General features: G+C 36.5%; 4 protein-coding genes and 1 pseudogene across 4 annotated transcripts; 2 read left to right on the plus strand and 3 right to left on the minus strand.

Moving 5' to 3' along the window:
* Positions 1–1,524: 1,524 nt before the first annotated feature.
* Positions 1,525–3,611, plus strand: LOC112085243 (PKS-NRPS hybrid synthetase CHGG_01239-like). The gene is made up of 2 exons (XM_024154436.1): positions 1,525–3,408; positions 3,588–3,611. Exons 1-2 carry the CDS (start codon positions 1,525–1,527, stop codon positions 3,609–3,611), a joined length of 1,908 nt encoding a protein of 635 aa, XP_024010204.1.
* Positions 3,612–4,992: 1,381 nt separating this feature from the next.
* On the minus strand, positions 4,993–7,281 carry LOC112085244 (uncharacterized protein At3g43530-like). The gene is made up of 5 exons (XM_024154437.1): positions 7,174–7,281; positions 6,074–6,790; positions 5,721–5,882; positions 5,169–5,640; positions 4,993–5,096 (listed from the first exon to the last, which is right to left on the minus strand). Exons 1-5 carry the CDS (start codon positions 7,279–7,281, stop codon positions 4,993–4,995), a joined length of 1,563 nt encoding a protein of 520 aa, XP_024010205.1.
* A 2,369-nt stretch (positions 7,282–9,650) lies between these two features.
* Positions 9,651–10,571, plus strand: LOC18014359 (probable non-specific lipid-transfer protein). Its single transcript, XM_006396711.2, has 3 exons — positions 9,651–10,002; positions 10,103–10,144; positions 10,325–10,571. Exons 1-3 carry the CDS (start codon positions 9,669–9,671, stop codon positions 10,417–10,419), a joined length of 471 nt encoding a protein of 156 aa, XP_006396774.2. The 5' UTR covers positions 9,651–9,668; the 3' UTR covers positions 10,420–10,571.
* Positions 10,572–12,437: 1,866 nt separating this feature from the next.
* On the minus strand, positions 12,438–14,108 carry LOC18014365 (protein ODORANT1). The gene is made up of 2 exons (XM_006396712.2): positions 13,789–14,108; positions 12,438–13,111 (listed from the first exon to the last, which is right to left on the minus strand). The coding sequence occupies exons 1-2, from the start codon at positions 14,049–14,051 to the stop codon at positions 12,517–12,519; spliced, it is 858 nt and encodes a 285-aa protein (XP_006396775.1). The 5' UTR covers positions 14,052–14,108; the 3' UTR covers positions 12,438–12,516.
* A 2,081-nt stretch (positions 14,109–16,189) lies between these two features.
* Positions 16,190–16,290, minus strand: LOC112085868 (annotated as a pseudogene).
* Between the last annotated feature and the right edge of the window lie 10,645 nt (positions 16,291–26,935).

Genomic DNA, 26,935 nt, shown 5'->3' on the forward strand with positions numbered 1-26,935 from the left:
GAAGAAGAATGGCCAAGTCCACTCGTAGCCTTTATATTACTTCAAAACCCCCTAATTGGCGAGTCGTGCGACTAAACAAATGGAACCATAAGCCAAAATTACGTACGCTAAGGCTGACTTTGCGGGTAATATGACTAAATATACAATTAAAGAGGGTAAATCTGTTAATTTTTCTTACTCATAACGGCTAAATCTTGTAGGCGATGAAAGTTTCCGTTTCCAAATGCTATGATAGTAATTAGTAAATAAATTAAATTCAAATATGGATATGCGTTTTAGAGATCTCGATTTAAATATTTGATTCGGGTTAGTCTTGATTGTTTTGGAAACCGTTACTACAAAAGTTTTGATAATACTAGGAGAATACCCGCGTTACGCACAAGTTTAGATTAATGTAATTTTTTGCATTTCAACAATTTTTTAGAAAATAAAACGATAATCAATCACTAAAATATATCTCAAAATAAGTTTTGAAAACTGATTTTTATGCAATAAAGTGTTAATTCAAAATGAATGAAAATATATAAAAAAATTGGTGAGTAGTGAACTATATCCAAAAGAAAATAGATCTTTAAGAATAGAATTTTTAAAACGAAAACATGGTGACCATTTTCAAATTTTTGAAAGTATTTTACACCATGTAAATTGCAAACAGGATGCAAATTAACTTGAAGATACTAACCTCCACTTCTTCTTTCTTCACCACTGCCTTTTTTATAATCTGATATGTCTTTTAACCTCAAATACTCTTAATGAGTTTAAAAAATTCTATATACTCCCCTTTTATTCTACATATTTCTCTCTATTTTTCACCTCCCCCTTTTTACTTTACCCTTTATTTAAAGAAGGACTCCACTCTCTTTAAACCAAACCAATCTCTCACCTAGCTCTCACCCATCCCACACCAATTAATTTTGGTTTTACTTTGAACCTACCCAGCCCAACCACCTAACAACAACTAATGTTAATGGGACCCACTCTCTTCTTCTTCTTTCTTTCTTCTTCGTACGTGAAACCAGAAAACAAAAATTTTACAGCTCCCTTGAAGCTTCAGCGATCTTCTTTCGAAACTCTGGAAGCTTCAGCGATCTTCAACCCTTGACAAATACATATCCTGCAGCATTTTTTCAGCTGATCTCGACGACCCAGAACGTGATTTGAAGGTAAATTCTTCTTTTTTCAACAAAAAACGAGTTTATGCATTTAGGGTTTGGAAATTATGTTTGTGGTTTTTTTTTTCTGTTAGTAAACTTATGTATACGTTTGTTCGGGCTTTACATTGGTTATTTAAGTATACTAGAGTACTAGAATACGTATGAATCTTCAGAAGCGTCGATCTGTAATCAGAAGCTTTTAGTACAACTGGTTTTCCTTAGACAACTGGTGCAACTAGTACTACTGGTGTACAACTATAAATATATTCTAACAGTTTTTATTTTTTCTTTTAACAGAACGATGAGTAACACTCGATGCACAATCATATGTTTTGATTCGGGGGGATGTTATTCAAAGGACGGTGAATACATGAGGTGGAACTCAGAAGAGGTTGAAATTCATACTTTAGTGATTAAGACATCTATGGAAGAGATCACTTACAATGGGCTGGTTGATAAAATTTGCAAAAAGCTTATGGTAGATGGAGCTATGACGCAGCTTAGACTTAGCTACTTTCCACTGATATTGGATCCCAAGAAGCCATCATATGTTCGGAATGATGAAGATGTATTTGGTTATCTAATGCAAGTGAATAATAATCAGTGTAGAAGGGTTTTGCATGTGGAGCTCATCACAGATGTTGAGCAAAATGAGGGATTTGTGCAACCGTCAGAGCCACAACATGGTGATGATGTTAATGATGGTATGGATACTTTTTACAAAGGTGAACCATCAGAACCGCAGAAAGAAGATGTTGTTAGTGAAGATGATGAAGATGGTGAAGATGGTGAAGATGTTGGAAATAATGTGCATGAAGACTTTGGTATGTATGATGATATTGAGGTGGCACCTGCTGTAGAAGGAGATGTGTACGTGAATCATACGTGGGAAGATGGTATTGATTTAGTTGTAGGACAAGAATTTGGCAAAAAGGAGTCATTACAAGAATTAGTGTTTGTAGCCTCCCGTAAAAATGGTTTTGAGTTTGATATCATCCAGTCAGATACACGTCGATATGTGTTAAAATGTCGTGGAGCAAAATATGGGTGTAAGTGGTATTTACGAGCTGCAAAGACGAAGAATTCAGATCTTTTCTCAGTTAGAACGTACATCAAGATTCATACATGTTCTCGAGCTACTACAGTTACAAGCAAAAATCGAAGGAAAGGCACACCACAGTTGGTCAGGTCTATTTGCCATTCTGATTATCCAGGCAAACTTAAAACTCCAGCACCACAAGAACTGATTGGTTTGGTTCAAAACGCATTTGGTGTTAAAGTATCATACTCTACTGCATGGAGAGGTAAAAGAGCAGCTGCTAATGATGTGCGGGGAAGTCCAGAGGAGAGTTATCAGTTGTTGCACTCTTATTTGTATATGCTAGAGTACATGAACCCTGGTACACGCACTTATGTGGAATTGGATGAGGGAAACAGGTTTAAGTATCTATTCTTTGCCTTGGGAGCTTGCCTTGAGGGTTTTCAAGTCATGAGAAAAGTGATTGCTGTGGATGCTACCCACCTTAAAAATGCATATGGTGGTGTTTTAATTGTTGCTACAGCTCAGGATTCTGACCATCACCATTATCCAATTGCTTTTGGTGTAGTTGATGGTGAGAAAGAGGCAAGTTGGATGTGGTTTATGAGCAAGTTGAGATCAGTTGTACCAGATGTTCCTGAACTGGTTTTTCTTTCTGATAGAAACGTAAGTCTCCTCAAGTCAATACGTGAGGTCTTTCCATTGTCTCAGAATGGTGTTTGTATATATCATTTGTCTCAAAACGTGAAAGGGAATGTCAGTGGAGTCAATAGAGCGACTTGTGCGAAGAAGTTCCGAGCTTGTGCTCATGCTTATACAGAGAATGAATTCTTGACACTATATAGTGCTTTTAGGAAAATGTATCCAGATGCAGCCGACTATCTGGACAGAACTGTTGGTGAGGAGAAATGGGCAAGATGCTATTTTCCCGGAGACAGGTATAACATAGACACCACCAATTGTGCAGAATCTATCAATGGCGTTTTTGTAGAAGCAAGGAAATACTCGCTGTTACCAATGATTGATGTGATTATTGCAAAATTAGAATGGTTTAACAAGTATAGGAAGGCGTCTAATGAAGTTTCTACGGCACATAAGCTTGTGCCATATGTGGAGAACGAAATGCATGTGAGATGTGTGGAAGCAAATACCTTGACGGTGCATGAGTTAAACAGCTACCACCTTGAGTACAATGTGATTGGGCGTGATGGCAAGGTTTATCTGGTTGATATGAGAAATAAAAGTTGCAGTTGCAAGAGGTTTGATATCGATAAGTATCCGTGTATGCATGCAATAGCAGCTGCTATCTTTATGAGCGGGGATAGAGAGCTCCATCTACGTGAATTTTGCTCCCACTATTATTGGATGGAACATTGGTCGTTGGCTTACTGCAGGACAATCTATCCAGTCCCCCATAAAGATGACTGGGTTCTTCCTGATAATATCCGAGCAAAATGTATATTTCCTCCAGAAATAATTAAGAAAAAAGGACGCATCAACACAACTAGGCATCCATCAGTTGGAGAACATCGAGGGAGAGGAAGAGGAAGAAGAGGAGGAAGAGGAGGAGGAAGAGGAAGAGGACTAGGAGCATGGTTGTTTAATGATCCTAATGTACCAGAGCAAGAGAAAGGAGAATAGTAATCGCTGTACAACTAGTACAACTATCGGGTACAACTAGTATAACTATTCAGGTACAACTAGTATAACTATCGGGTACAACTAGTACAACTATCAGGTACTGGATCTTCTTTTTTTTCTTTTTTATGTTTTATTTAAAATATCGCATTTCGGAAAGCAGTATGTGTTTAAGGATTTAGTTTCATATCTATTTTGATGATGTAAATCCAACTTGATGCATTTTTGAATATTGAGAACACAAAAATCATATTTTCATAACATATACCTTATACTTCTATGACAACTATTACAACTAATGCTATATAGTTATAAGAAATTAACAAAAAAACATAATTTTATACATTTAATTATCTATATGTGTCTTAAATGTCTTATTATTAACTATTTTCAAAAGTACAACTATAAAAATGTAATTTCTAGTACGATATAACTAATAAAATCGTTTTATCTATGAAAGTACAACTCTGTGTAATAAAAAAAATAGAGTACAACTTACCTACTTGGGTACAACTTTGTATATTATTTGACGGCGCGAAAAAAGTAATTAATTATTTTTATAATTATTTTGCCGGCGCTCGTGTAATTTGACGGCGCTCGTGTAATTTGACGGCGCACATGTGGTTTTTGGGCCTGAAAATTTCCTTTTGTTCTAGTTTCAACAACACTAGTTGTACGCAATAATACCAGTTTTACTAAAAAATCTGAAAACATAATTTAATTAAAACAGTAAACCTCCTAGTAGTTTTAACATACCACTAAAACCTGTTTCACCAAACATAAAAAACCTCCTACTAGTTTCAACCTAAACCATCTACTAGTTTCACCAAAAACCAATAACTAGTTTCAACAAAAACCAAAAAAAACTTGTTTCTTCTACTTCTTTTTTGCAGCCTCTCGTTTCTTCCTTTCTCCTGGTGCATCATTTTCGTAAGGAGTGGATCTATGCCTCGATGGTTTACCCTTTCTCCTATTCCTAATGAGCTCAGCCGTCCTTTTAGCCTCAGCACTCTTCTGCATACATATTTTGTAGCGTGGTTTCTTTGCTGGTGGTTCAGGAGTCTCCGCAGGTACAGGTGTAGGTGCGTTTGTGGTCTCCACTACAGGTGCAGGTACGTCTGTGGTCTCCTCAGGTACAGGTGCAGGTCCGTCCCTGGTCTCCTACGCAGGTACAGGTGCAGGTGCGTCCCTGGTCTCCTCCGCAGGTACAGGTGCAGGTGCGTCCCTAGTCTCCTCTGCAGGTGTCTCCTCCATACCCTTATCACCTACATTGCAAAATAAAATTTTTTTTGAACATACACTTATGAGCGAGGAAAGAAATAAATATCTTTTTTTACCTCTTGCATTTGATCCTCCACCTGTTTCATACACTCTCCCCACATCTTCATACTGAAAATCCATAAAATCTGAATCTCTCCTTTGATCAGCTATTTTCATTTCTACAGACTTCAGTCTTGTGTCCATCTCATGAACCTTCTCATTAATCTTCCTAAACCTTTCTTCCATTTTCTCGTTAATCTTTATAAACCCTTCTTCCATCTTCTTCAACACATCCTCACTTCCTACCGCTTCAGTATCTGTCGGTTTGGGCAATGGCTGGTCTTCTCGGGATTTAACATCTAATAGGTACAGATCCTTCAAGTGTATCTTCTTCTTTTGTTGGACTAAAATCGTGTGCCAACTATCAACAACAGGGTCAGAAACAGCATCATCCTCTCCTACTTCGAAGTCATCACATACATGCTCGGCTAGGATGTCAAGCAAGAGTTTGGCTTCTCCATCTTCAGGTACCAAGATACTAATAATATCCTGTTTAACGAAAAACAAAAATTAAATTAAACTAAATCTCTAATAATGTATAAATATAAAATTAAAGGAGACTCCTAAACCTTTGCATCTCCAAGCACTTCATAAATATCAGCTAAAGAAAATCCTGTTTTGCCTATTCTCTTAAACTTCCACTTGCACATTTTTGGACAATCACCATCTGCATTCCCAACTTTTTCTTGAAATGCTGCTTTTAGAACCGGGATAGATTCAAACGCCAAAATCTGCACATATAAACGTACTAGTTATGCCAGTTCTACCAATAATACCAGTTCAACTAGTTGTACCCGAAACACGAGTTGTACCAATACTACTACCTATACACTATATCAAGTTGAACCAAGAATACTAGTTGTACTAATACTACGATTTTTAGTTGTACAAGTTATACTAAATTTAAAACATATAACATTACCTCTAAAGGCAATATGAACCCCGGAAAAGTCCAATTCCCTTGAACAGATCCTCCAAAATGATCCACCAGATGTGCAACCTCAGCTAAGACGTCATCAAAAGTGAAACGATCCCAGGGAAACGTTTCACACAGATCCAGATCATCCACCACTTGGAGAATGAATGGGTCTATGGATCCACCATATTTCTTGGACTTTCCTTTGATGACAGTTGCTAAGAAGAAAAGTACAACCATCTTCAACCGATCAGTACCACCTTCAATGAAATCCATTGATTCCAGCTTCTCACGCACCTCTTTCACCTCAATATTAGTCTTTCCAAACTGCTCCTCCACAAAATACATACTCCCTAACTGCTCATAGTCGGCTGGATAATGGTGGCAGAATAATCTTGAAAGAAGGCCGTGTTCTCTGATTGAATACCGAACAGGCACACCATTCACAACAAACCAACACTGCCGCTGCTTGTCTGTCACTGCTGTTCGGAGAAGCAACATCCACATTCCCATTAACATTCTATTCTTCTGGATAAACATGTAGACAATATGCTTGAATTGTGGGTGGTTCTCAAACCAGTTTCTCTCTGAGATATCAAGCCTCTTGAAGACTTCCATGAAATTAAAGGTTTCACACCTTGATTGAAGCTTCGGGTATAACCGATACTCGCTTTGCTTGAAGAATAAACCTCGAGGTTCCATCGGTATTGAGATGTCCTCTTGCTGCAATCAAAACGCATAGGATAAGTGAATATAAGTGTATTGGTACAACTAGTATTCTTGGTACAACTAGTATTCTTGGTACAACCAAAACCAAAAAATTAGTTGTACGCGATAATTCCAGTTGTACTAAACTACATTTCGTTCAACCACAAGCAAAAATCAGTTGTACGCGATAATTCCAGTTGTACTAAACTATATTTCGTTCAACCACAAGCAAAAATCAGTTGTACGCGATAATTCCAGTTGTACTAAACTACATTTCGTTCAACCACAAGCAAAAATCAGTTGTACGCGATAATTCCAATTGTACTAAACTACATACCGGTAGACCACAAGCAAAACTCAATTGTACACGATAATTCTAGTTGTACTAAACTACATACCGGTTGTAATGGATCAACATTTGAGTTTGAACCCAATCCTTCTTCTGATGCAGTAGCATACTCAGCCTCAGATCTCTCTGGTTGAGAAGGTGAACCCCTAGTCGACATCCTCCAAAAATTCTGAAACAAAAAATCAGAAATCAGTTGGGGTTTAGGGTTGAGGGAAAAAATCCATAAATTAAGGTTTTAATTACTCTTAAGCCTAGAAGATACCTGTTCGGCGATGACGGAAGTGTGAAACGGCGGTGGTGGCAAGCCTAAAACGGCGACGGCGACGACCCTAAATCAGAAGGGTGAAGAGTGGAGAGTGAGTGCGAGTGAGTGGCGGTGACCGAAGAGTTTGGGGATTTAATCGAAGAGGAAGAAGATGATGGAAGAAGACGAAAATGATGGAAGAAGATGATGGAATCGACGAGTCCGAAAATGATGGAGTATGGAGATAATGGAATCGAAGAGGGGAGACGAAAGAGGCGGGAATAGATCCGATTTTTAGGGGGTAGGGTTTAGGTTTAGGTTTGCTTTCTGGTTTAATTAAATTGGATGGTTTAAAGGCTGGTTTAAAATAATTAAATTGGTTTAGTTTAATCATTTCGGTTAAGTTGGTTATTTAAATTGGATTTTGGTTTGAGTCCGGTATTCTAAATTGGATATGTAATTTGGTTATTCATTAATGGTTTTTTGGTCTTTTTATACCTTTTTGTATTAAAAAGAAAATCAAAAACAAAATATAGAGATAGAAAGAGTATATGAGAATTTCTTATAAGGGAGAGGAGTATGTGAGGTTAAGCTCCTCTTAAGTTAGGTAAAATCAAAAAGAATTTTTTTTCTGTCTCCAAACAAAGAGAGTTTAAAACATCGTTTCAAAAAAATAGTTATATAATCAGCAATAATGCAGGAAGGATTCAGCTGCAGAAGCACCATGAGACGTTTACAACCCAAATTGTCAAAATGAACACATCTCATCGCGAGAGATGCACTAATTTACTTTAATCCAAATGCAGTATATATATATACAACATGCCATCACCATGCTAAGTTCATTAAGCAATACGATATATAATACACAAGGGATGAACCTGAAGAAACATAAGAATAGGGTTTTGATCAGTTACATTCAATAATAAGTATACATATACAGAGAATTAGACTATCCAATTACTCCATTAATAATTAAACAGAAAAGAATAGAAGGTGAGTTTACCAAAAAAAAACATTGAAATTGAAAAATTCCGCTGGCAATAATCATGTACAAGTTAGCAGCAAAAAAAACATTGCAAAATTATCATGATCATCAGGCGCATCAAAGTCCTAGTTATTACAGGGTAATCTATGATCTATCATTTCTCTTCCTAGTGACTGCTAATTCCGAAAACAGAACAACCATAAGGGGCTTGGGGTCTAAATTTTAAACAAAAAGGAGCCATAAAGCAAATGCAAAAATGCAAATCGGTAAAGAGTGGGATTCACCGGCTGAGATGCAAAGAATTTGAGGACAGTAGAGATACCAAATCAAAACACGGATTGAGGATAGGGAAAGAGAGTGGAATACGAGGAGATGCTCGTGACGATGAAGAACATTCATCTAATTAATGGTAATTTCTTTGATTAGATCAAATATTTTTCTATGATTATTATTATTTTTTTTAAAAAATAATATATTTTACGTAAGTATGTCAATTTAAAAAAAAAATTATTGCACAATATTTTTTTCCGAAAAAAAATATTCACCTGGTCCAGATTGGCCTGGTTTGACTTTTACATGGGAGATTGGTCTACATTATTCCGTGCTGATGAGCTTTATTATAAATTTGGATAAAATAAGAGGTTTTTTTTTTTGCAGAAACCCTATAATTAACAAAGATAAAAGATTACATAAGTATTTGTCGACCTTTTCCTCGTAGATTGGTTACAGTTGTAGCCACGTATAAAAGTTGTAGAATTAATATATAGATAAAAAATGTGTTGGTCGTTATTTTATATTTCGTTGATATGTTGGCAAAACCACAATTCTTAAATATTCTAATTAATAAAAAATGACTACAAACAGATTATTTTGGAGAAAAGTATGGATAAGAATTTTAGAACAGCCGAGTAGTCACGGGTCATGACCATATATAGACACATGTACAAGGTAACTATTTTCTATATTTTTCTCAACCCTCTTGGATCATAGGGAAAATGTAATGACTAGTGACTATTTCTGATGTCGAATGTGATTCTTACTTCCTGGACATTTTTATTGTTAGCATTTAGCTATTTACATTAATTGCTGTCAACACTAGGTCGACCGAATTTAAAATGGACTAGCTAAAAGCTACAACAAAATCACATAAATATATATATATATATATTATGCTACAAATTTCTAATAAATAATTCACATGGTTGTCTATAAATACGAAGGAGAGGGACACCAAGTTTAAAAACCCGAAAAAACAAGATATATCCTATACGCATTATATCATCTAATCACATTATATCCCCTAACATTAGCAATGTCTCAAACAACGGCCGCGACTATGACCATTGTCCTCATAACCGTGTCGCTAATGGTGGCAACAGTAGTTAAAGGGCAAGGAGCTGCGGCCCCTCCTCCTAACGCAGGTATGGTTTGCGGGGCGGATTTAGGTCTTTGTGCAGCGGCACTTATAAAAGGAGGAAAACCGTCAGCAGAATGTTGCACAAGCCTAGACAAAGCGGTGACGACGCAGCTGAAGTGCCTCTGCGATATCCTTACGAACCCGCAGATATTGGCTGGCTTCAATCTCACCGTCGACAATGCTCTTCTCATCCCTAAGAGTTGTGGAATCGATGCTTCAATGTGTTCTGGTAACATTTATATTCGAAAACTTATTGAGAAAATTTAAATATTTACAAGCATACTATATATATGATATCAATTTGTTTTTTGTTTTGCCCTTTTCTTAAGCCCCAAAAACACCGTTGCCGCAAGGGGTTCCACCAGTTTCAGGTAAGAAACAATTTTTTTACCATTTTTTTTCTTTAGTTACAACAACGTAAATGATCATTTAAAATACAATGCAAAGAACTTTAGAGGAATGTTGGACAAGCTTTTCATCAAATAAAATGGAATAGATAGAAACTTTTCTTTATCATTTTATTGTTACTACATGAAACTTAAAAATTGTAGGACCACCTAAAGATGACAAGGGTGTTGCAACCAAACTCGCGGAAACTGGATTGGTCGGGATCGCCTTAATGACGATCTCTATGATGTTTTATTAAAACTGAATTCGTTTTGATCAAAAAACTTCTGAGTGTCCATTTAAGAAATTGGCTTGGCTCCACTTGACGACCTTGTGTGTTAGTTATTTATGTATTTTTTCATACACAAGTTTGAATTCTTGGGCTTCAATATTGTTGTTGTCGTCAAATCACTGGTGTATTATTTTCCATTTTATGCAAAAAAAGATTTATATTTATCAGCTTACATTATTTTTCATATATGTTATCAAATACATAAAAATATCGAAAAGTTTACATTGCTCAGTATTTGATATTGCGAAAATAAATCTATTTTATAAATGACTACCCAAAAATATTTTCTTTAATAAATGAGAAAGGATTACAAGAAGCTAAGAACCAGGCTCTCACGTTTAGGAGATGCTACCCACGAAGTTTCAGTTTCCAAACTTAAATACAATGTACCAATTAAAATGCAGATCAACGAATAAATGTTGAAATTGTTTCAAAATTTAGTTTTAAATCTGCTCAAATTGTATAACACATTAATTCAGATTTCGTATAAGACAAACAAAAAATAGTGGAACATAAGTTTGTGTGTAAAATTTAACAGAAAATATAGGTAGAGAATTTGAGACAATTTAGATGTAGCTAAATATATGCATTATTTTTATTTGCTGTTTATTAATATTTAAATATTTTTAAATGATGTTCTAAGGTTGTTTTAGATTTTAACACATATTTAGATGGCTTATTTAGTTTTACACAGTTCTATATATTCACCTTTTAATTTGATTATTTGAAGAATAAATTATATATTAAATTCATACAAAATAGTTTTTTGCAATGTTTTCATTTAATATTAACGTAATTATTCTACTTAATATTTTAATTTTAAAATATATATGCACATATATATATATATATAATACGAGATCTTTGTCTGGTTCATATTGGTTGCTACTCAATGTGATCTACAGAAAGAGAAATTGCTTCAAATTGCAATGGAATGTAAAAAATATTGTTGTGACAATTGATTCCACCCAGGATGTGATGTAGATGTCCAATTTGGAAATCCACTTAAATTTCAATTCCACGTGAAATGATAATGTCCTTTGACAAATAGATTTAATTTATTTGCTATTTCTCATCTGATATATTATTCTCTGGTCAATGATGAACAAAAACAAGGTGCAATATACTAAGTCGCACTTTTTTTCTAAGCATTTGAATATTCATTAATATGAAAAGAGTTTGTAAAGAATTTCAAAAGGGAAGCTCCAAGAGACTTTTCCGTGCGAAAAAAAATTAAAAACAGGGAAAAGTCTAAGGTGTTATACGAGTAAAACGAGAAGGTTTTTAGTTTAATCCGTGACAAACAACCACCTTTAGAACTAATCTAGTCTAGAAATAAAGTTAGAAACCGTAGAAGAATACCACGGTCAATTGCCTTGAAAATTACATGAGGAGGAGTGGAGATGTTGCAGTGGAGTCTTGTGTTTCTTTCTCTCCATATACTGTAAATAGTGGCCTGAGCAGAAAGTCGCCGGAGGATTCTTGGGGATGTGCGATCCTTAAGACTAAGCCAAGAGGAGAAAGCAGCCCATGTGTGAAAGGAGAAAACTCTGTAACCAAGCCTGTGTATGATCAGGTCCCAGATCTGCTCACTCACTTCGCATCTGAGAAATAAATGGTCCCGGTTTTCTTCGTATGAGTTACAAAGACAGCAGCTGTTTGGGATTTGGATGAATTTTTTAAGTCGCACTTCTAATTTAAAAGTCACGAATTATGCATTAGTGTCCATATTGTCCAAACCTCATTTCCTACTAGTTGTAGGTACATTTGATTTTGGTTGGTTGAACTCATCCATATTCAAAAGAAATATAGATAACTAAACATAGGATAAGTTGACAAAAATAAAAACTAATGTAGCATAAATGGAAAGAACTTTGAAGTAACCATAACTCCTAATCATACTTTTGTAAACCTAAATATTATACTTTATTTATACAAACCATGGTGCTTGTTTACTGCTTTACATGATTCATACATAACTGTTATGTTACTATGATTCTATGATATGCGTAAATATATATTATATACATAAAAAAGGTGCGTATATGTATATGCTTGCAAATGCTAATCCTTGTGACCAGGCTCTATTGAGCTCTGACCAAAATCATGGTAACATTCGAAACCAAAATCTTGAACACCAAAATCTTGACAATAATCCAAAAACATCTGACTCTCAACATTCTTTTCCTCCGATGGCCATGTCGGAAAATCCTCCCCGGCGGAAAAGTTATTATTTTCTGCCGCCGAACCACCACCATCGACATTATTGTTGCTCCATGACGCATCGACTAGAGGATGCTCATCGTCGTTCCATAGAATATTAAACAAATCGTCATCGTTATGAATAATATCACCGAGTAACTCGTAATCAACATGTGGACTATTTTGATGACTGATAGTGCTACTTTCATCTATGGAATTTATCATCGTTGTCCCATCGATCTCTTTGCTTTTACTATCATTTCTCTTTACACTGCCGGCTTTCGATGAAGTTTCACATTTATGGAATGCTTTTTTATCGGTAGATACTTTGTTTAAAGGTTGATGTGTCATAGGATCGATTTCCATCTTAAGGAGCTTCTTCTTGATATGAGTATTCCAATGATTTTTTATTTCGTTGTCTGTTCTTCCTGGTAATCTTGCAGCGATCTTGGACCATCTATATATATTAAAAAAAATTCAAAAGAAATATGATTAGTTACATTGCATATGTTTTCCTTGGACAATAATTTTTTGAGGTGTTGGTAGAGATGTCAAAGTCTCCAGTCTTGGAATATAGCACAAAGAAAATTGATTATTAAGTTATGCTATATTATATATAGAAGCGAGGAACGTTACTTTGTCTCGAAGTTAATTTCAAAATGAGATATATGCCCAATTCTAAAATTAAAAATATAGAAGACTTTAGTTCAAAGAAGGGAAACTTATTAATTAGATATGTATCGTTTTCTGATGAAGCTCTTCAATCATGTGATCCAAACATTAATTTTTGGATTAATTTTCAATTATACATCAGAATAACATTGTCTACATGCATTTACCATTAGTCAACATATATGTTAAAGTATATTTTTCTTTCACAAATTGACACCTCAAATTAAGTTAAGTTGAAAGCTAATATGAATATATGTAAACGTTACGTTGCCTCGATCGGATCATATGAACAAAATTGTGACTATATCATAATTCATATGATTGTACAAGACTCACAACATGCATATGATATAGGGATATATTGGTGAAATTAAGACGTGCGACTTAGCTAAATGTATGATAATAATACAAGACAAATGATCAGTTAAATATAATGGGAAACTGGTTAAAACTAGCTCAAACCTGTTGCCGAGTAGAGCATGAAGGTCGATGACTAGCTGTTCCTCAGCGTTGGATAGAAGACCTCTCTTCAAATCAGGTCGTAGATAATTGGTCCACCGTAGACGGCAGCTTTTCCCACAGCGACGGAGACCGGCCAGCTTCGGCAAAGCCCTCCAGCAACAGTGGCCGTTTTTCACTATAAAGTTTATCAATTTCTTGTCTTCCTCCGCCGTCCACGGTCCTTTCTTCACTCCTAGCTTGTCACAACATGGCTGCCTCCCCATATATTTATATATATATATATATAATATATATATGAGTGTATTTTTATATGTTATTAATTTGAGTGGGGGGAGAGAGAGGTTTTTAAGAACGTTAATGTTGTGGAATGTGAAAGTTAATTTATAAGGTTACATCAACATAGAAGATTTATGTTAAAAGCCTAAGCTCCTAGCTCACCCACCTATATATAGCCCCAACCTTTTCTCACATCCACCACCGCTTTTTTTTATATAATTGGAAACTTTTTTTATTTATAACTCACGTATATACAGATATAAATTGATATATCATGGTTTTTATGGTTTTTAACCATGGTATATGTCTTATTTATAGAGTTTTTCTAGTGTTTCTCGAGTCTTTTGGAGTCTTTTCAGGTCATAGGTACGTTTGGAGCTTAATTGCTGATTTTGGAGCACTTTGAAGCTAAACAAGGATCAAATTCGTCAAGGATGGATTTTGTGCTTTAGTGTCGCTCGACACCATGGAGAGTGACGCTCGACACTTGTTGCAGAAATAAGGAAAATGCGATTTTGTTTCCTGTTTGAAGAAGGAGTTGGTCCCAAAAGTCTCCAATAATTACAAAGAAGCTCAAAACGTGTTTTAAAGTTATAAATAGGGTTTTTAGCCACCTTATATCGAGACCTTAGATTTTCTGAGAGAGAACTTTTGTTTTTTTAGAGCTTTTAGAGAGACAAGTCTGAAACTCTGTTCTGGAGAGAGAAGATTTCGAACCCCAGTCTATTAATCTATTATTTCTTTTCTGCAATCTATTCATTCATGTTTATTGCTTCAATCTCCATGTCTGAGTAGTTTGCTTGTTAGGTTTAGGGTTCTCATAAAGGTTTTCTCTGGATGTTTGATTAATTGATTTAGTTAGGATTCATAATCTATTTAGTTCTTCACCATAGGTTGTTCTTAAAGTTAATTCTGGACTGGCCACCTAGAACTTAGATCTTAGGTTAATTGATTGACACGGAAGTGTAATTGAATAACTGGAAAGAATCTAGGGTGAGCAAAGTAGCTATTCGCAAAGGAATTTGGTTTAGATACTTTGTGAACATATCGAACTTGTGCATTAAAGCTGGTTTAAATCTTTAGGGTTTGCAAAGGAATTTGGAATTCTAGGATTTTAACTTAGATAATTCTCACAACGGAAGTTGGTTAATTATAATTTTGTGATTCGAGTTCAAGAACCGTGCTTAAACATTAACCTTGAATAATCGATTGTTCAGCATTCATTGATCTCCTGAGAAACGCCCTAAGCCTAATCTCCATCCATCTGAATCTTACAAACCGTTTTTATTGCTGCTTAGTCTAATTCTGTTGCATTGCTATTTATTTACAATATTTCTGCTTAGCGTAATTCGATCTCTATAAGGTTTATTGAGTGATCTCTTGTCTCTGTGGTTCGACCCCTACATACTACAATTGCACATCTGTGCTCTTGCAGAGTAGCTCTAGGGATTAAACTTTGAGCAGATCAAGTTTTGGCGCCGTTGCCGGGGACTTGATTTTCGCCATTAAACTTTAGTTCTTGAGTTTCGACTAAGTTTTTCTTAGTGTCGAGCGACTCGCGCGACACCCGTCGTTTTTCTTAATTTTATTTTTACTTTTTTACTTACATTGTTCTTTCTCTTTGTCTCAGAAACCAGCAGAGATGGAGAACGCATTGGCATTGGTTCGTGATGATGCTGGAGTCTGGAGAGACCAAGATGGTCATGTGTGTAATGAGAGAGGCCAGCGACTTGATGGAGAGGGTAACATCATCAGGACACTGGGTGACTACAACAGGCCTAAGCAATTCTATGCAAATCGGTCCGCGATTCGCGCTCCTGCGTTTCAGAGGAACGATTTTGAGCTCAAGCCTGTGTATTACACTCTTGTGAGTCAGCATCCTTTCCATGGTCTTTCTCATGAGCACCCGATGGATTATATCGAGAGGTTTGAGGACTTGGTCACCAGCATCAAATACAATGGAGTGTCCAATGACTACCTCTTCTGCAAGCTGTTTCCTTATTCTCTTGCTGGAGAAGCAGCTAACTGGTTAAAGCAGTTGGAGCCAGGATCACTCACCACTTGGGAAGAGACCAGGAACGCCTTCCTGCACAACTTCTATGACGATGCCAGGTCTGAAGAGTTGAGACTCAAAATCTCAACGTTTTCTCAGGGACCAACTGAAGCATTCAAGGCTGCTTGGGTGAGATTCAAGTCATATCAGAGAGATTGTCCACATCATGGTTTTAGTGATGTTCAGCTGCTAGGTACTTTCTTCAGAGGTGTTGATTGGAGATATCAGATGGCTCTTGATGCTGCAAGCAATGAGAACTTCAACACCAGATACCCTGAAGATGTTGTTGTGCTTATTGAGAACTTGGCATCTAGCAATAGTACCAAGAATGCAGACTATCAGCGAAAGAAACAAGGTGGAAACATGGATGGATCGTAGATTGCTGAGGTGAAAGCTAAGCTAGACTCTGTGCATAGCCTTCTAGTGGGTAAGAAGTCCGTCCGATACGCTGCAGAGGTTAAGAATTTTGAACCAGATGAAGCACTTGAGGAAGAGGATGTTAACTTCATCAATGGAGCTGGATTTCAGGGCCAGAGATTTGGTACTCAGCCAGGGAACATGAATTACAATGGAAATAATCAGAGGAGTACCTTCACAGGTAATCAGAACTCTTCTGGTTATAACTCTAAACCTCAGTACCAGACATCCTACTCCAACAACAGTTTTTCAAGGAACTATGGTTCTCCTCCTACTCAAACTCCAGATAATGAGGTGAAGTCTATGCTGGAACAGATCTTGGAAGGTCAGCAGAAGATGACTGTGGATTTCAATGGGAAGATTGATGCTCTGTATCTGGATCTGAATGGAAAAATTGAAGTTCTGAACACTCATATCAAGAAGCTTGATACTCAGGTTGCTCAGACTGCAGAGTCTGTAAAAAGGCAAGAAAGATTCATTCCTGGGAAGACTGAAACCAATCCTAGGCATTACTGCAGTGCCATCTCGTTAAAAAGTGGTAAAAAGTTGACTCATGTGCTGAAAAAGGGTGTTTCAGAGGATGAAATCGTGGAGTTGGACGAATCTGAAAAAAATTTTGAAGTTGCAGAGCCGGTGTCGAGCGACACCATAACCAGTGTCGAGCGACACCATAACCAGTATCGCGCGTCACCAATTGCAGAGCAAAGTTGATATTGCTCAAAGTCTGAAATTTGCTGAGGAAAAGGTTTACAAACCTAAGGTTCCTTACCCAAGGAGTCCTAGGAAGTCCAAGCAGGAGATAGATGATGCCAGATGCAAGGCTTTGATGGAGAAGCTTGTGATTGAGATTCCTTTGGTTGATGCTGTGAAGATTGCTCCTACTCTCAGACACTATGTGAAGAAGATGGTGACTAATAATCTGAGTCATGAGGAAGGAGTGATGATGATCTCTGAACAGGTCAGTGCTATGATTCATAATAAGACTCCAGAGAAGCTCTCAGACCCATGAAGCTTTGTTTTGGACTGCTCTATCTTCTCAGAGAGGTTTAAGAGATCGCTGTGTGATCTTGGTTCAAGTGTTAACCTAATGCCATACTCTGTAGCTGTTAGTCTTGGGATGACTGATTTCCAACCAACTAAGATCTCCCTAGTCCTAGCAGATCGATCTAAAAGAATCCCAAAAGGTGTCTTGGAAGATGTTCCGATTAAAGTTGGTGATTGCATAATTCCTACAGATTTCGTGGTTCTGGAATATGGAGAGGAACCCAAAGATCCTCTTATCCTAGGAAGATCGTTTTTAGCTACAGCTGGAGCAGTAATTGATGTCAAGCATGGTAACCTTGATCTCCACCTGGGAGATACCATCATGACTTTCAAGATGGAGAAGTTGAAGGATCCCACCATAGATGGTCAAACATTCCAAGTCAGTGCAATACCTGAAGTGATAGTTGGAGATCAGAACGTGTTTGATGCTGAGAAGGTGAGAGATCAACCTGAGTTGACGAAAACGTCTACAGAACCAGTGACTGCTGTTGATCAGGAAGCTCCAAACATTGCACTCCATCCATCTCCACCAAAGCAAAGGTACGCATTTCTTGAGCCTAATCCTAATTCTTGCGATATCATCAAAACTGATTTGAAAGATGCAGATTCGGTCTCTCGACGCAAGCTACGAGATTATCGTAGAACACTTGGTTTTTCTATTGATGATATTGCAGGGAATAGGTTGAAGTCACCTAAACACAGATCTCACCCTGGTGCTATTCCTGCATTCCTTGGACGACCTCATGCGCACAACGCTTACACACCACCATGGATGAGACGAATTTCACAGAGGCACTCTTTGCCACTGTCTGAACCACCAGATGCATAGTCTATCCATAGTCAAGCTAATGACTTAAAACAAGCGCTTGGTGGGAAGCAACCCACTCGTAAGTCTGTACATAAGTTCTTTTGTTTCAGCTAATTTTCGTTTTTGGTTTTTGTGATTTTGGTGAAGCAGAGACTGGTGTCGCTCGACACCACATTCGGTATCGCTTGTCACTTGCTTCTATTAAAAAAAAAAAATATTAGGAAATCAGGAAACCGGAGTCAAACCAGAAATTCGGATTGGTCTGCTGCAATTCGGTACGAGGAGAACAAGTGTCGCACGACACCATCATCGGTGTCGCTCGACACCATCATTGCAGCCAGGTAAGTTCTCTGTTTTTCCTGCGTTTCTATGTTTCTTTTCTTTTGTTTTGCCAACTTTGGACTAGATAACACTAGGGACAGTATTGTTCAAGTCTGGAGGAGGTAGTTGCTGATATTGTGTCTGTTTTTCTTAAGAGTCAGTTGTGTCAAAATGTTTTTGAGTCCAAAGTTGTTGGAGATTATGATGTTTTTCTTGGAATTATTGCGCTGACCTTTCATCTAAGTGACCACTGCTGCAGATTCAGTCTAGATCCGACTAATGAAAAATCCAAAGGCTGACTAGTTGACTAGAGGCGTCCATGTTTCCAACAGAGTCCACTAACCTGAGCTAATTTCTGAACTCTTTCTTTTACCTCATTGATGTCACTGATGTTCATAGAGCTTGATTCCTCGTTCATACTTGACAAATGAAAGCCTGTGTGAAATCTAATGTTGGTGTTTCTCTCCCTTGTGACGAGCTAAAAGGTGAAGAAAAGAAAGAAAAAGGCAAAAAGATTGAGATGATTTTCGCTTAGGAGTGAAGGGCTAGGAAAATTTCCAAGGATCCCATTATTTCACTTCTAAGTAGGAATGATCACACAAAGGAAGGAAGCGAGGGGTAGGAAAGTTTCCTATGACCCCATTATTCGCTGAAACCCTTTGATACAAGGTAAGGGACAACTCGGGGACTCGATGGCAAACACCATCAGTACTCGCAGATTTAACCTTATCGTGTATATGCCATAAAAAAAAAAGAGATATGATGAGTGTGCGAAAAAGAATAAGTCTGGGGGAGAGAAAAGTACCAAAGAGTGTATGGCTGATTTGTTTGAGTATAGTACGGGAAAGAGTCTAGAAGGTTCTTGGCATCTGAATCATCAGTGAGATCCAGCGATGAGGGTTTATGGACAATGTTGTGAAATTTTGGACTTAATCTGGGAAGCTGTGAATGTCTGCGGAGAAGTACATGGTGGTTCGATTTGGAGTGATGAAGCAGTAGTTGAGTTGCAGGGTGGTTGGTCAAAAGCGATGTTCCAATGAAAGGTTAAGTCTCTGTTTTTTCAAACCTCTTTCTCTTATTTGGTGTTCTGTTTGCTTGAGGGCAAGCAAATGCTAAGTCTAGGGGAGTTGATATATCATGGTTTTTATGGTTTTTAACCATGGTATATGTCTTATTTATAGAGTCTTTCTAGTGTTTCTCGAGTCTTTTGGAGTCTTTTCAGGTCATAGGTACGTTTGGAGCTTAATTGGTGATTTTGGAGCACTTTGGAGCTAAACAAGGATCAAATTCGACAAGGATGGATTTTGTGCTTTAGTTCGCTCGACACCATGGAGAGTGACGCTCGACACTTGTTGCAGAAATAAGGAAAATGCGATTTTGTTTCCTGTTTGAAGAAGGAGTTGGGCCCAAAAGTCTCCAATAATTACAAGGAAGCCCAAAACGTGTTTTAAAGTTATAAATAGGGTTTTTAGCCACCTTATATCGAGACCTTAGATTTTCTGAGAGAGAACTTTTGTTTTTTTAGAGCTTTTGGAGAGACAAGTCTGAAACTCTGTTCTGGAGAGAGAAGATTTCGAACCCCAGTCTATTAATCTATTATTTATTTTCTGCAATATATTCATTCATGTTTATTGCTTCAATCTCCATGTCTGAGTAGTTTGCTTGTTAGGTTTAGGGTTCTCGTAAAGGTTTTCTCTGGATGTTTGATTAATTGATTTAGTTAGGATTCATAATCTATTTAGTTCTTCACCATAGGTTGTTCTTAAAGCTAATTCTGGACTGGCCACCTAGAACTTAGATCTTAGGTTAATTGATTGACACGGAAGTGTAATTGAATAACTGGAAAGAACCTAGGGTGAGCAAAGTAGCTATTCGCAAAGGAATTTGGTTTAGATACTTCGTGAACATATCGAACTTGTGCATTAAAGCTGGTTTAAATCTTTAGGGTTTGCAAAGGAATTTGGAATTCTAGGATTTTAACTTAGATAATTCTCACAACGGAAGTTGGTTAATTATAATTCTGTGATTCGAGTTCAAGAACCGTGCTTAAACATGAACCCTGATTAATCGATTGTTCAGCATTCATTGATCTCCTGAGAAACGCCCTAAACCTAATCTCCATCCATCTGAATCTTACAAACCGTTTTTTATTGCTACTTAGTCTAGTTCTGTTGCATTGCTATTTATTTACAATATTTCTTCTTAGCGTAATTCAATCTCTATAAGTTTATTGAGTGATCTCTTGTCTCTGTGGTTCGACCCCTATATACTACAATTGCACATCTGTGCTTTTGCAGAGTAGTTCTAAGGATTAAACTTTGAGCAGATCATAAATGTATACTAGTTGTCGAAAAAAGGTGAGTATAATGCAACCAAGAGTAAAAGATACTAAGGGTTCAATTTGGTTTTGAGATTTGGAATATATTTTTAAGTCATCTCTAGTATCTGGTCCAATAACTTGTATATAGACTATAATTATTTTTATTATTTTTTTGACAGGGACCATAAAAGCTTTAGTTTTTTTTTTTTTGTTTTTTTTTGTTTTGGACCAAGAAAGTTTAAGTAAACGAAATACAATATATACTATCTTTCAAAAGAAAAAAATATACTATATAGACAATGGTTCATAAACTATATAAACTTTTGGCAGAAACTGTATAGGAATATATGATCAATATAATATACGCATCACTTGTTCTTAAATTTACTCTAATTAACATCCCATGGGATATACCCAAAAATTTCAACAATTTCGAATAAAAATTGATTTATAAAACGTATATGGTATATGTGTATATAAAAAAAAATTGCGATGTGGAAATATCAACAATTTCGACGAAAGTTTGTACCTCTCTTATGATAATTAGTATTTTTTTTTTATGTATACAGCTTACCTAACAATAATATGCATGGTTCATATTCATGTATTAAAAAGAATCAATGTTCAAACATACTTAATTCACGTGCATATATAAACTAAGTTGTGATGGTGAAAGTAATAATCAACTTGTAATAGTATTTTCTTCAAAAGTTAATCCAAATATTTAAGGTTTCAAAAAAAATTGTTTAATACAATTTTACGAAAACTGAGGAGTGTCGAAAACCTAGATTAATTGGTTGGTGAAAAAGACTTTGGAACTAATATGAAATGATAGGGTGCCTACGTGCGAATGTACACACACGTGCGATAGCTCAACGCAACTCAGCTCAAGGAATTGTATCCTCTTTTTTTTTTTTGTTCCTTACCTTTCACATGAGTGCTCTCTGTTCCTTTTCTCTTTAGGTAGATAGCTTAAACAAAAAACAATATTGTAAAGGGTGGTGATTTTGGCGCGATACATTTAAATGTTAACAAACCAAAAAAAAAACATACGATCGAGACACTTACTATTGATAAAAAAAATTGTTCTTGGATTGATTTTGATTATAATAAAAGTTAGATACAACTTCATCGACTATCCTTAGTTTCGGAACTACTATAGCTCTGGCTCAACGGATCAACTTATAATGTCGTCACAGCAACATGTCTCAAACAAACAGAGATACACTTCCACTTACATTTTTTTTTTTTCAACACAACAAAATGGTGGTGGTTTAGTGGATGAAAATGTTACTCTCAAATCTCAATATCTTTCTTTGGTCGAACTAGAACCTTCCCAACTGTTTTAATCATTATCGGCCATGTGTAGAGTGTAGACGTTCTGAGTAACAAGAAAATTCGAATTAATTTCTATAAACTTCGAAGAATTAGTCTTGATTTCGGTTTAATTTCTCTGGTGAAAAAAAAAAAATGTTTTCAACACTCTTACGCTATTAGCTAAGAGCAAATGTGATTTCGACTTTCGAGTTCCCTACGTTTTTTGTTTTATTTTGTAAGGTAAATACAGTTTTGATCGAACCTTTTCTTTATTGGGTTCCTAAGTGTTAGGACTTAGTGATGAAAATCAGACTTGGTACATAGCTTAAACCAGACTGGTTATGTCAATTTGGGTTTACTTGGTTTTAATTAAGCCCATCGGTTTATGGTTAGTTAGAGATACACCGACTTTATCAATTTGTAATAAACTCTGCGTATATAAGTAGAGCATGTGTGGTCTTTCTCGGGTGTTAGGGTTTTGAGTTAAAAAAGAGAAAGAGAGAACTTTGTAATCCTAAAGAGATTAGTGGATTGCTGGAAAACTCCAGGCCGAGACGTAGGGTTCTTATTCCGAGACCCGAACTCGTTAATTTGCTGTGTCTCTGTTTTCTTTTCTCTTTCTTGTTCAATACGTTTCTTCTTCGTGAGTGATCGGGAGTTTGAGAGTTCAAGTTATACGATCTGTTTCCGTGTTTAAAACTGAGCTAAGGTTGGGACAAATCACAACACAAGTACTATTGACAATTAAAACAATTTACAAATAATGTTCGAAGTCTAACGTTGTCTAAGAAATTGAAGTTGCCGGATTTTGTTAGATGTTGCCGAGGACAAAGCCGCAAAAAGAAGCAAACATTTTGTTCAGTCGGAATGTATTGTTTGTGGAAGATCAAGTTTACAAAGATCTTAAGAAAGAGCAAACAGTGAGTGAAGTCTCAACAGGAGAAACTAGAGACAACACACGAGTAGCTCTTGAAACAGATATGTTCTCAAGACCAAAAGCAGGAAATAAGGCTGAAGGTGGAGATACTGAAGATGATATTGAGTATGTGTCTGACTCCGAGTCAGAACATGAAGAAGATCTTGCTAACTATCAATTGGCCAGAGACAGGCCTAGAAGAGAAATAGTCGTACCATCCAGGTATGATGACTTTGAGATGTCAGCTTTTGCTCTTGTGGCTGCAGAAGAAATAAGTCTAGAAGAACCAAGAGACTACAAAGAAGCAATGAGCTGCAAAGAGAAAGATATGTGGGATGGAGGAATGAATGAGGAGATGAATTTTTTAACAAAGAATCATACTTGGAATCTGGTGAAACGACCTGAGAAACAAAAGGTCATAGGGTGTAAATGGGTATTCAAATTGAAGCCTGGAATCCCTGGCGTCGAAGAACCTCGATACAAGGCTAGATTAGTTGCCAAGGGATACTCACAAAGAGAGGGTATTGACTACAACAAAGTATTTTTACCTGTGGTAAAGCATGTGTCAATACGGCTATTACTGGTAATAACAGTGAACCTGGACTTAGAGCTAGAACAGCTTGATGTTAAAACAGCGTTTCTCCATGGAAATATAGAAGAAGAGATCTATATGGAACAGGCATAAGGTTTTAAGGTTAAGGGTAAAGAGAAGTATGTCTGTCGTCTTCAAAAGTCACTCTATGGATTAAAACAAGCTGTGAGGCAGTGGAATAAGTGTTTTGATCAGTTTATGATTGGTCATGGGTTCAAGAAAAGTGAATATGATCAATGTGTTTATCTTAAGGAAGTGTCTGAAGATTCATACATCTACTTACTGCTCTAGGTAGATGATATGTTGGTGGCAGCAAAAGATATGAGTGAGATTAAGAAAGTGAAAGATCTTTTAAGCAGCAGGTTTGAAATGAAGGACTTGGGAGCAGCAAAGAAAATCTTGGGAATGGATATTTGAGCGAGATAGAAAGCAGGGCACTCTGACTTTGTCTCAATCGGGGTATATCAAGAAAGTTCTACAAGTGTTTAACATGAGTGAATCAAAGGCTGTGGCAACACCAATCGGAGCCCATTTCAAACTATCTGCAGTTAAAGATGGTGAAGAAGAGACAGCGATGGAGAATGTTCCTTATGCTAATGCTATAGGGAGCATCATGTATGCTATGATTAGCACAAGGTGTGATCTAGCATATGCAGTTGGACTTGTAAGCAGATACATGAGCAAGCCAGGTTTGGTGCATTGGTCTGCAGTCAAGTGGGTACTTAGGTACTTAAAGGGAACACAAGATCTGAAGCTCGGTTTCAAGAAGAATGAAGAGTTTAAGATTGAAGGATTTTGTGATTCAGACTTTGCTTCTGATCTAGACAGGAGAAGATCTATCACAGGGTATGTGTTTACAGCTGGAGGTAATACTATTATCTGGAAATCGGGATTACAGCATGTGGTAGCTTTGTCTACAACTGAAGCAGAATATATGGCTCTTGTTGAAGCGATCAAAGAGAGCATATGGTTAAGAGGGTTAGCTGAGGAACTTGGATTCAAGCAAGATTCGGTGGAGGTCTGGTGTGATTCTCAAAGTGCATGTGCTTAGCCAAGAATAATGTTCATCATGAAAGGACTAAGCACATTAGCAGGAAATTGCACTTTATCAGAGATATTGTTACACAAGGAAAGGTCAAGTTGCAGAAAATTCTGACTTCAAAGAATCCTGCAGACATTTTGACAAAAGTGGTTCCGGTTAACAAGTTTGAGGAAGCTTTAAGCTTTCTCAGGATTGCTAAACACTAAGAAGGTTTAGTGACGCCTGGAGTTGCACATGTTTGCATTGATAAAGGAGCTATGGAGCTGATTGTCATCAAAGTGGAGTTTGTTAGGACTTAGTGATGAAAATCAGACTTGGTACATAGCTTAAACCAGACTGGTTATGTCAAGGGTTTACTTGGTTTTAATTAAGCCCATCGGTTTATGGTTAGTTAGAGATACACCGACTTTATCAATTTGTAATAAACTCTGCGTATATAAGTAGAGCATGTGTGGTCTTTCTCGGGTGTTAGGGTTTTGAGTTAAAAACTGCAGAGAAAGAGAGAACTTTGTAATCCTAAAGAGATTAGTGAATTGCTGGAGTTCCAGGCCGAGACGTAGGGTTCTTATTCCGAAACCCGAACTCGTTAATTTGCTGTGTATCTGTTTTCTTTTCTCTTTCTTGTTCAATACGTTTCTTCTTGGTGAGTGATCGGGAGTTTGAGAGTTCAAGTTATACGATCTGTTTCTGTGTTTAAAACTGAGACAAGGTTGGGACAAATCACAACACTAAGTACTATTGACAATTAAAAAAATTTACAAATAATGTTCGAAGTCTAACGTTGTCTAAGAAATTGAAGTTGCCGGAGTTTGTTAGATGTTGCCGAGGACAAAGCCGCAAAAAGAAGCAAACATTTTGTTCGTGGTCTTACGTTTTACACGTGTGATTAATTAGCAAATAAGCTATGTTATAGTAATATATATTTGCATGTTGTCTATACGGAAATATTAGAGACACGAACGCCTATTCGACACGTACGACCAAGTTTATACGTATAGATCTCAATATTTTTATTTCTCATATTTGCCACCTCATGGTGTGACTTGCTATTTTATCAGGGCTTTTGCTAAAAGAGTAAATCGTACTAATGGTTAGTAGTAGTACAAACTAGCGCTGGAACGGAGCCGGATATCCGGACTTTTCAAGGTATCCGGATCCGGCTCCGGATTTAACGGATAATCAATTTTACTATCCGGATCCGGATCCGAAAACTCTGGATATCCGGAGACCGAATATCCGGTTTGAACCGAATATTTACGGATATCCGACCGGATATCCGGTTTCGTTGATTTAAAAAAAAAATCTTCAATTTTAAAAATTATAATGAGATAACATATATAATTAAAATGTATCATCATAGCAAAAATTACAAATACCAAAAATTTAAAAGCATTCAAGTAGCATTCAAATAACACAAAGTTTAAAAGTTTACATAACAAAAGAGAAAACAGTAATAGAGAAGTTAATTTATCTTCATATCCTTGTATTATCTATTTTCATGTTCTTCTCTCACAATCTGAAATAGAAAATTATCATGCAATATAAATTTCAATCATGTGTAAAAGAGTTAAACCAAAAACAATTTTCGAACATAATTAAAACAAAAAATTAAATGCATATCCAAAGATTTCAAAATTTTTAAAATCTTAATAACGGATAACGGATATCGGATTTCTAAATTTTCTATTATCCGGATCCGTATCCGAAATAACCGAATACTTAATTTCACTATCCGGATCCGGATCTGAACTACACGTATATCCGATTTTTACGGATCGGATAGGACCGGATACCGGATCGGATAGCGGATACCGGATAATAATTCCAGCCCTAGTACAAACGTTAATATTCAAAAATAAAAATATTACACGACAATTATTTTTTGGATAAAAAATGTACAATTCTTATTAATCAGACCAAGCTGACTATGAAACTGTAAAAGAAAATCAATCCAAAAGCTGAATCAAAATGAACTAACAGAATTTGATTTTTGAAATGAAAGCAAATGCATATAAATTTAGGTGGTGTTATTCAATCACGG

Source organism: Eutrema salsugineum, unplaced genomic scaffold (assembly GCF_000478725.1).
Source record: "Eutrema salsugineum unplaced genomic scaffold, Eutsalg1_0 scaffold_3, whole genome shotgun sequence".
Taxonomy (NCBI): Eukaryota; Viridiplantae; Streptophyta; class Magnoliopsida; order Brassicales; family Brassicaceae; genus Eutrema; species Eutrema salsugineum.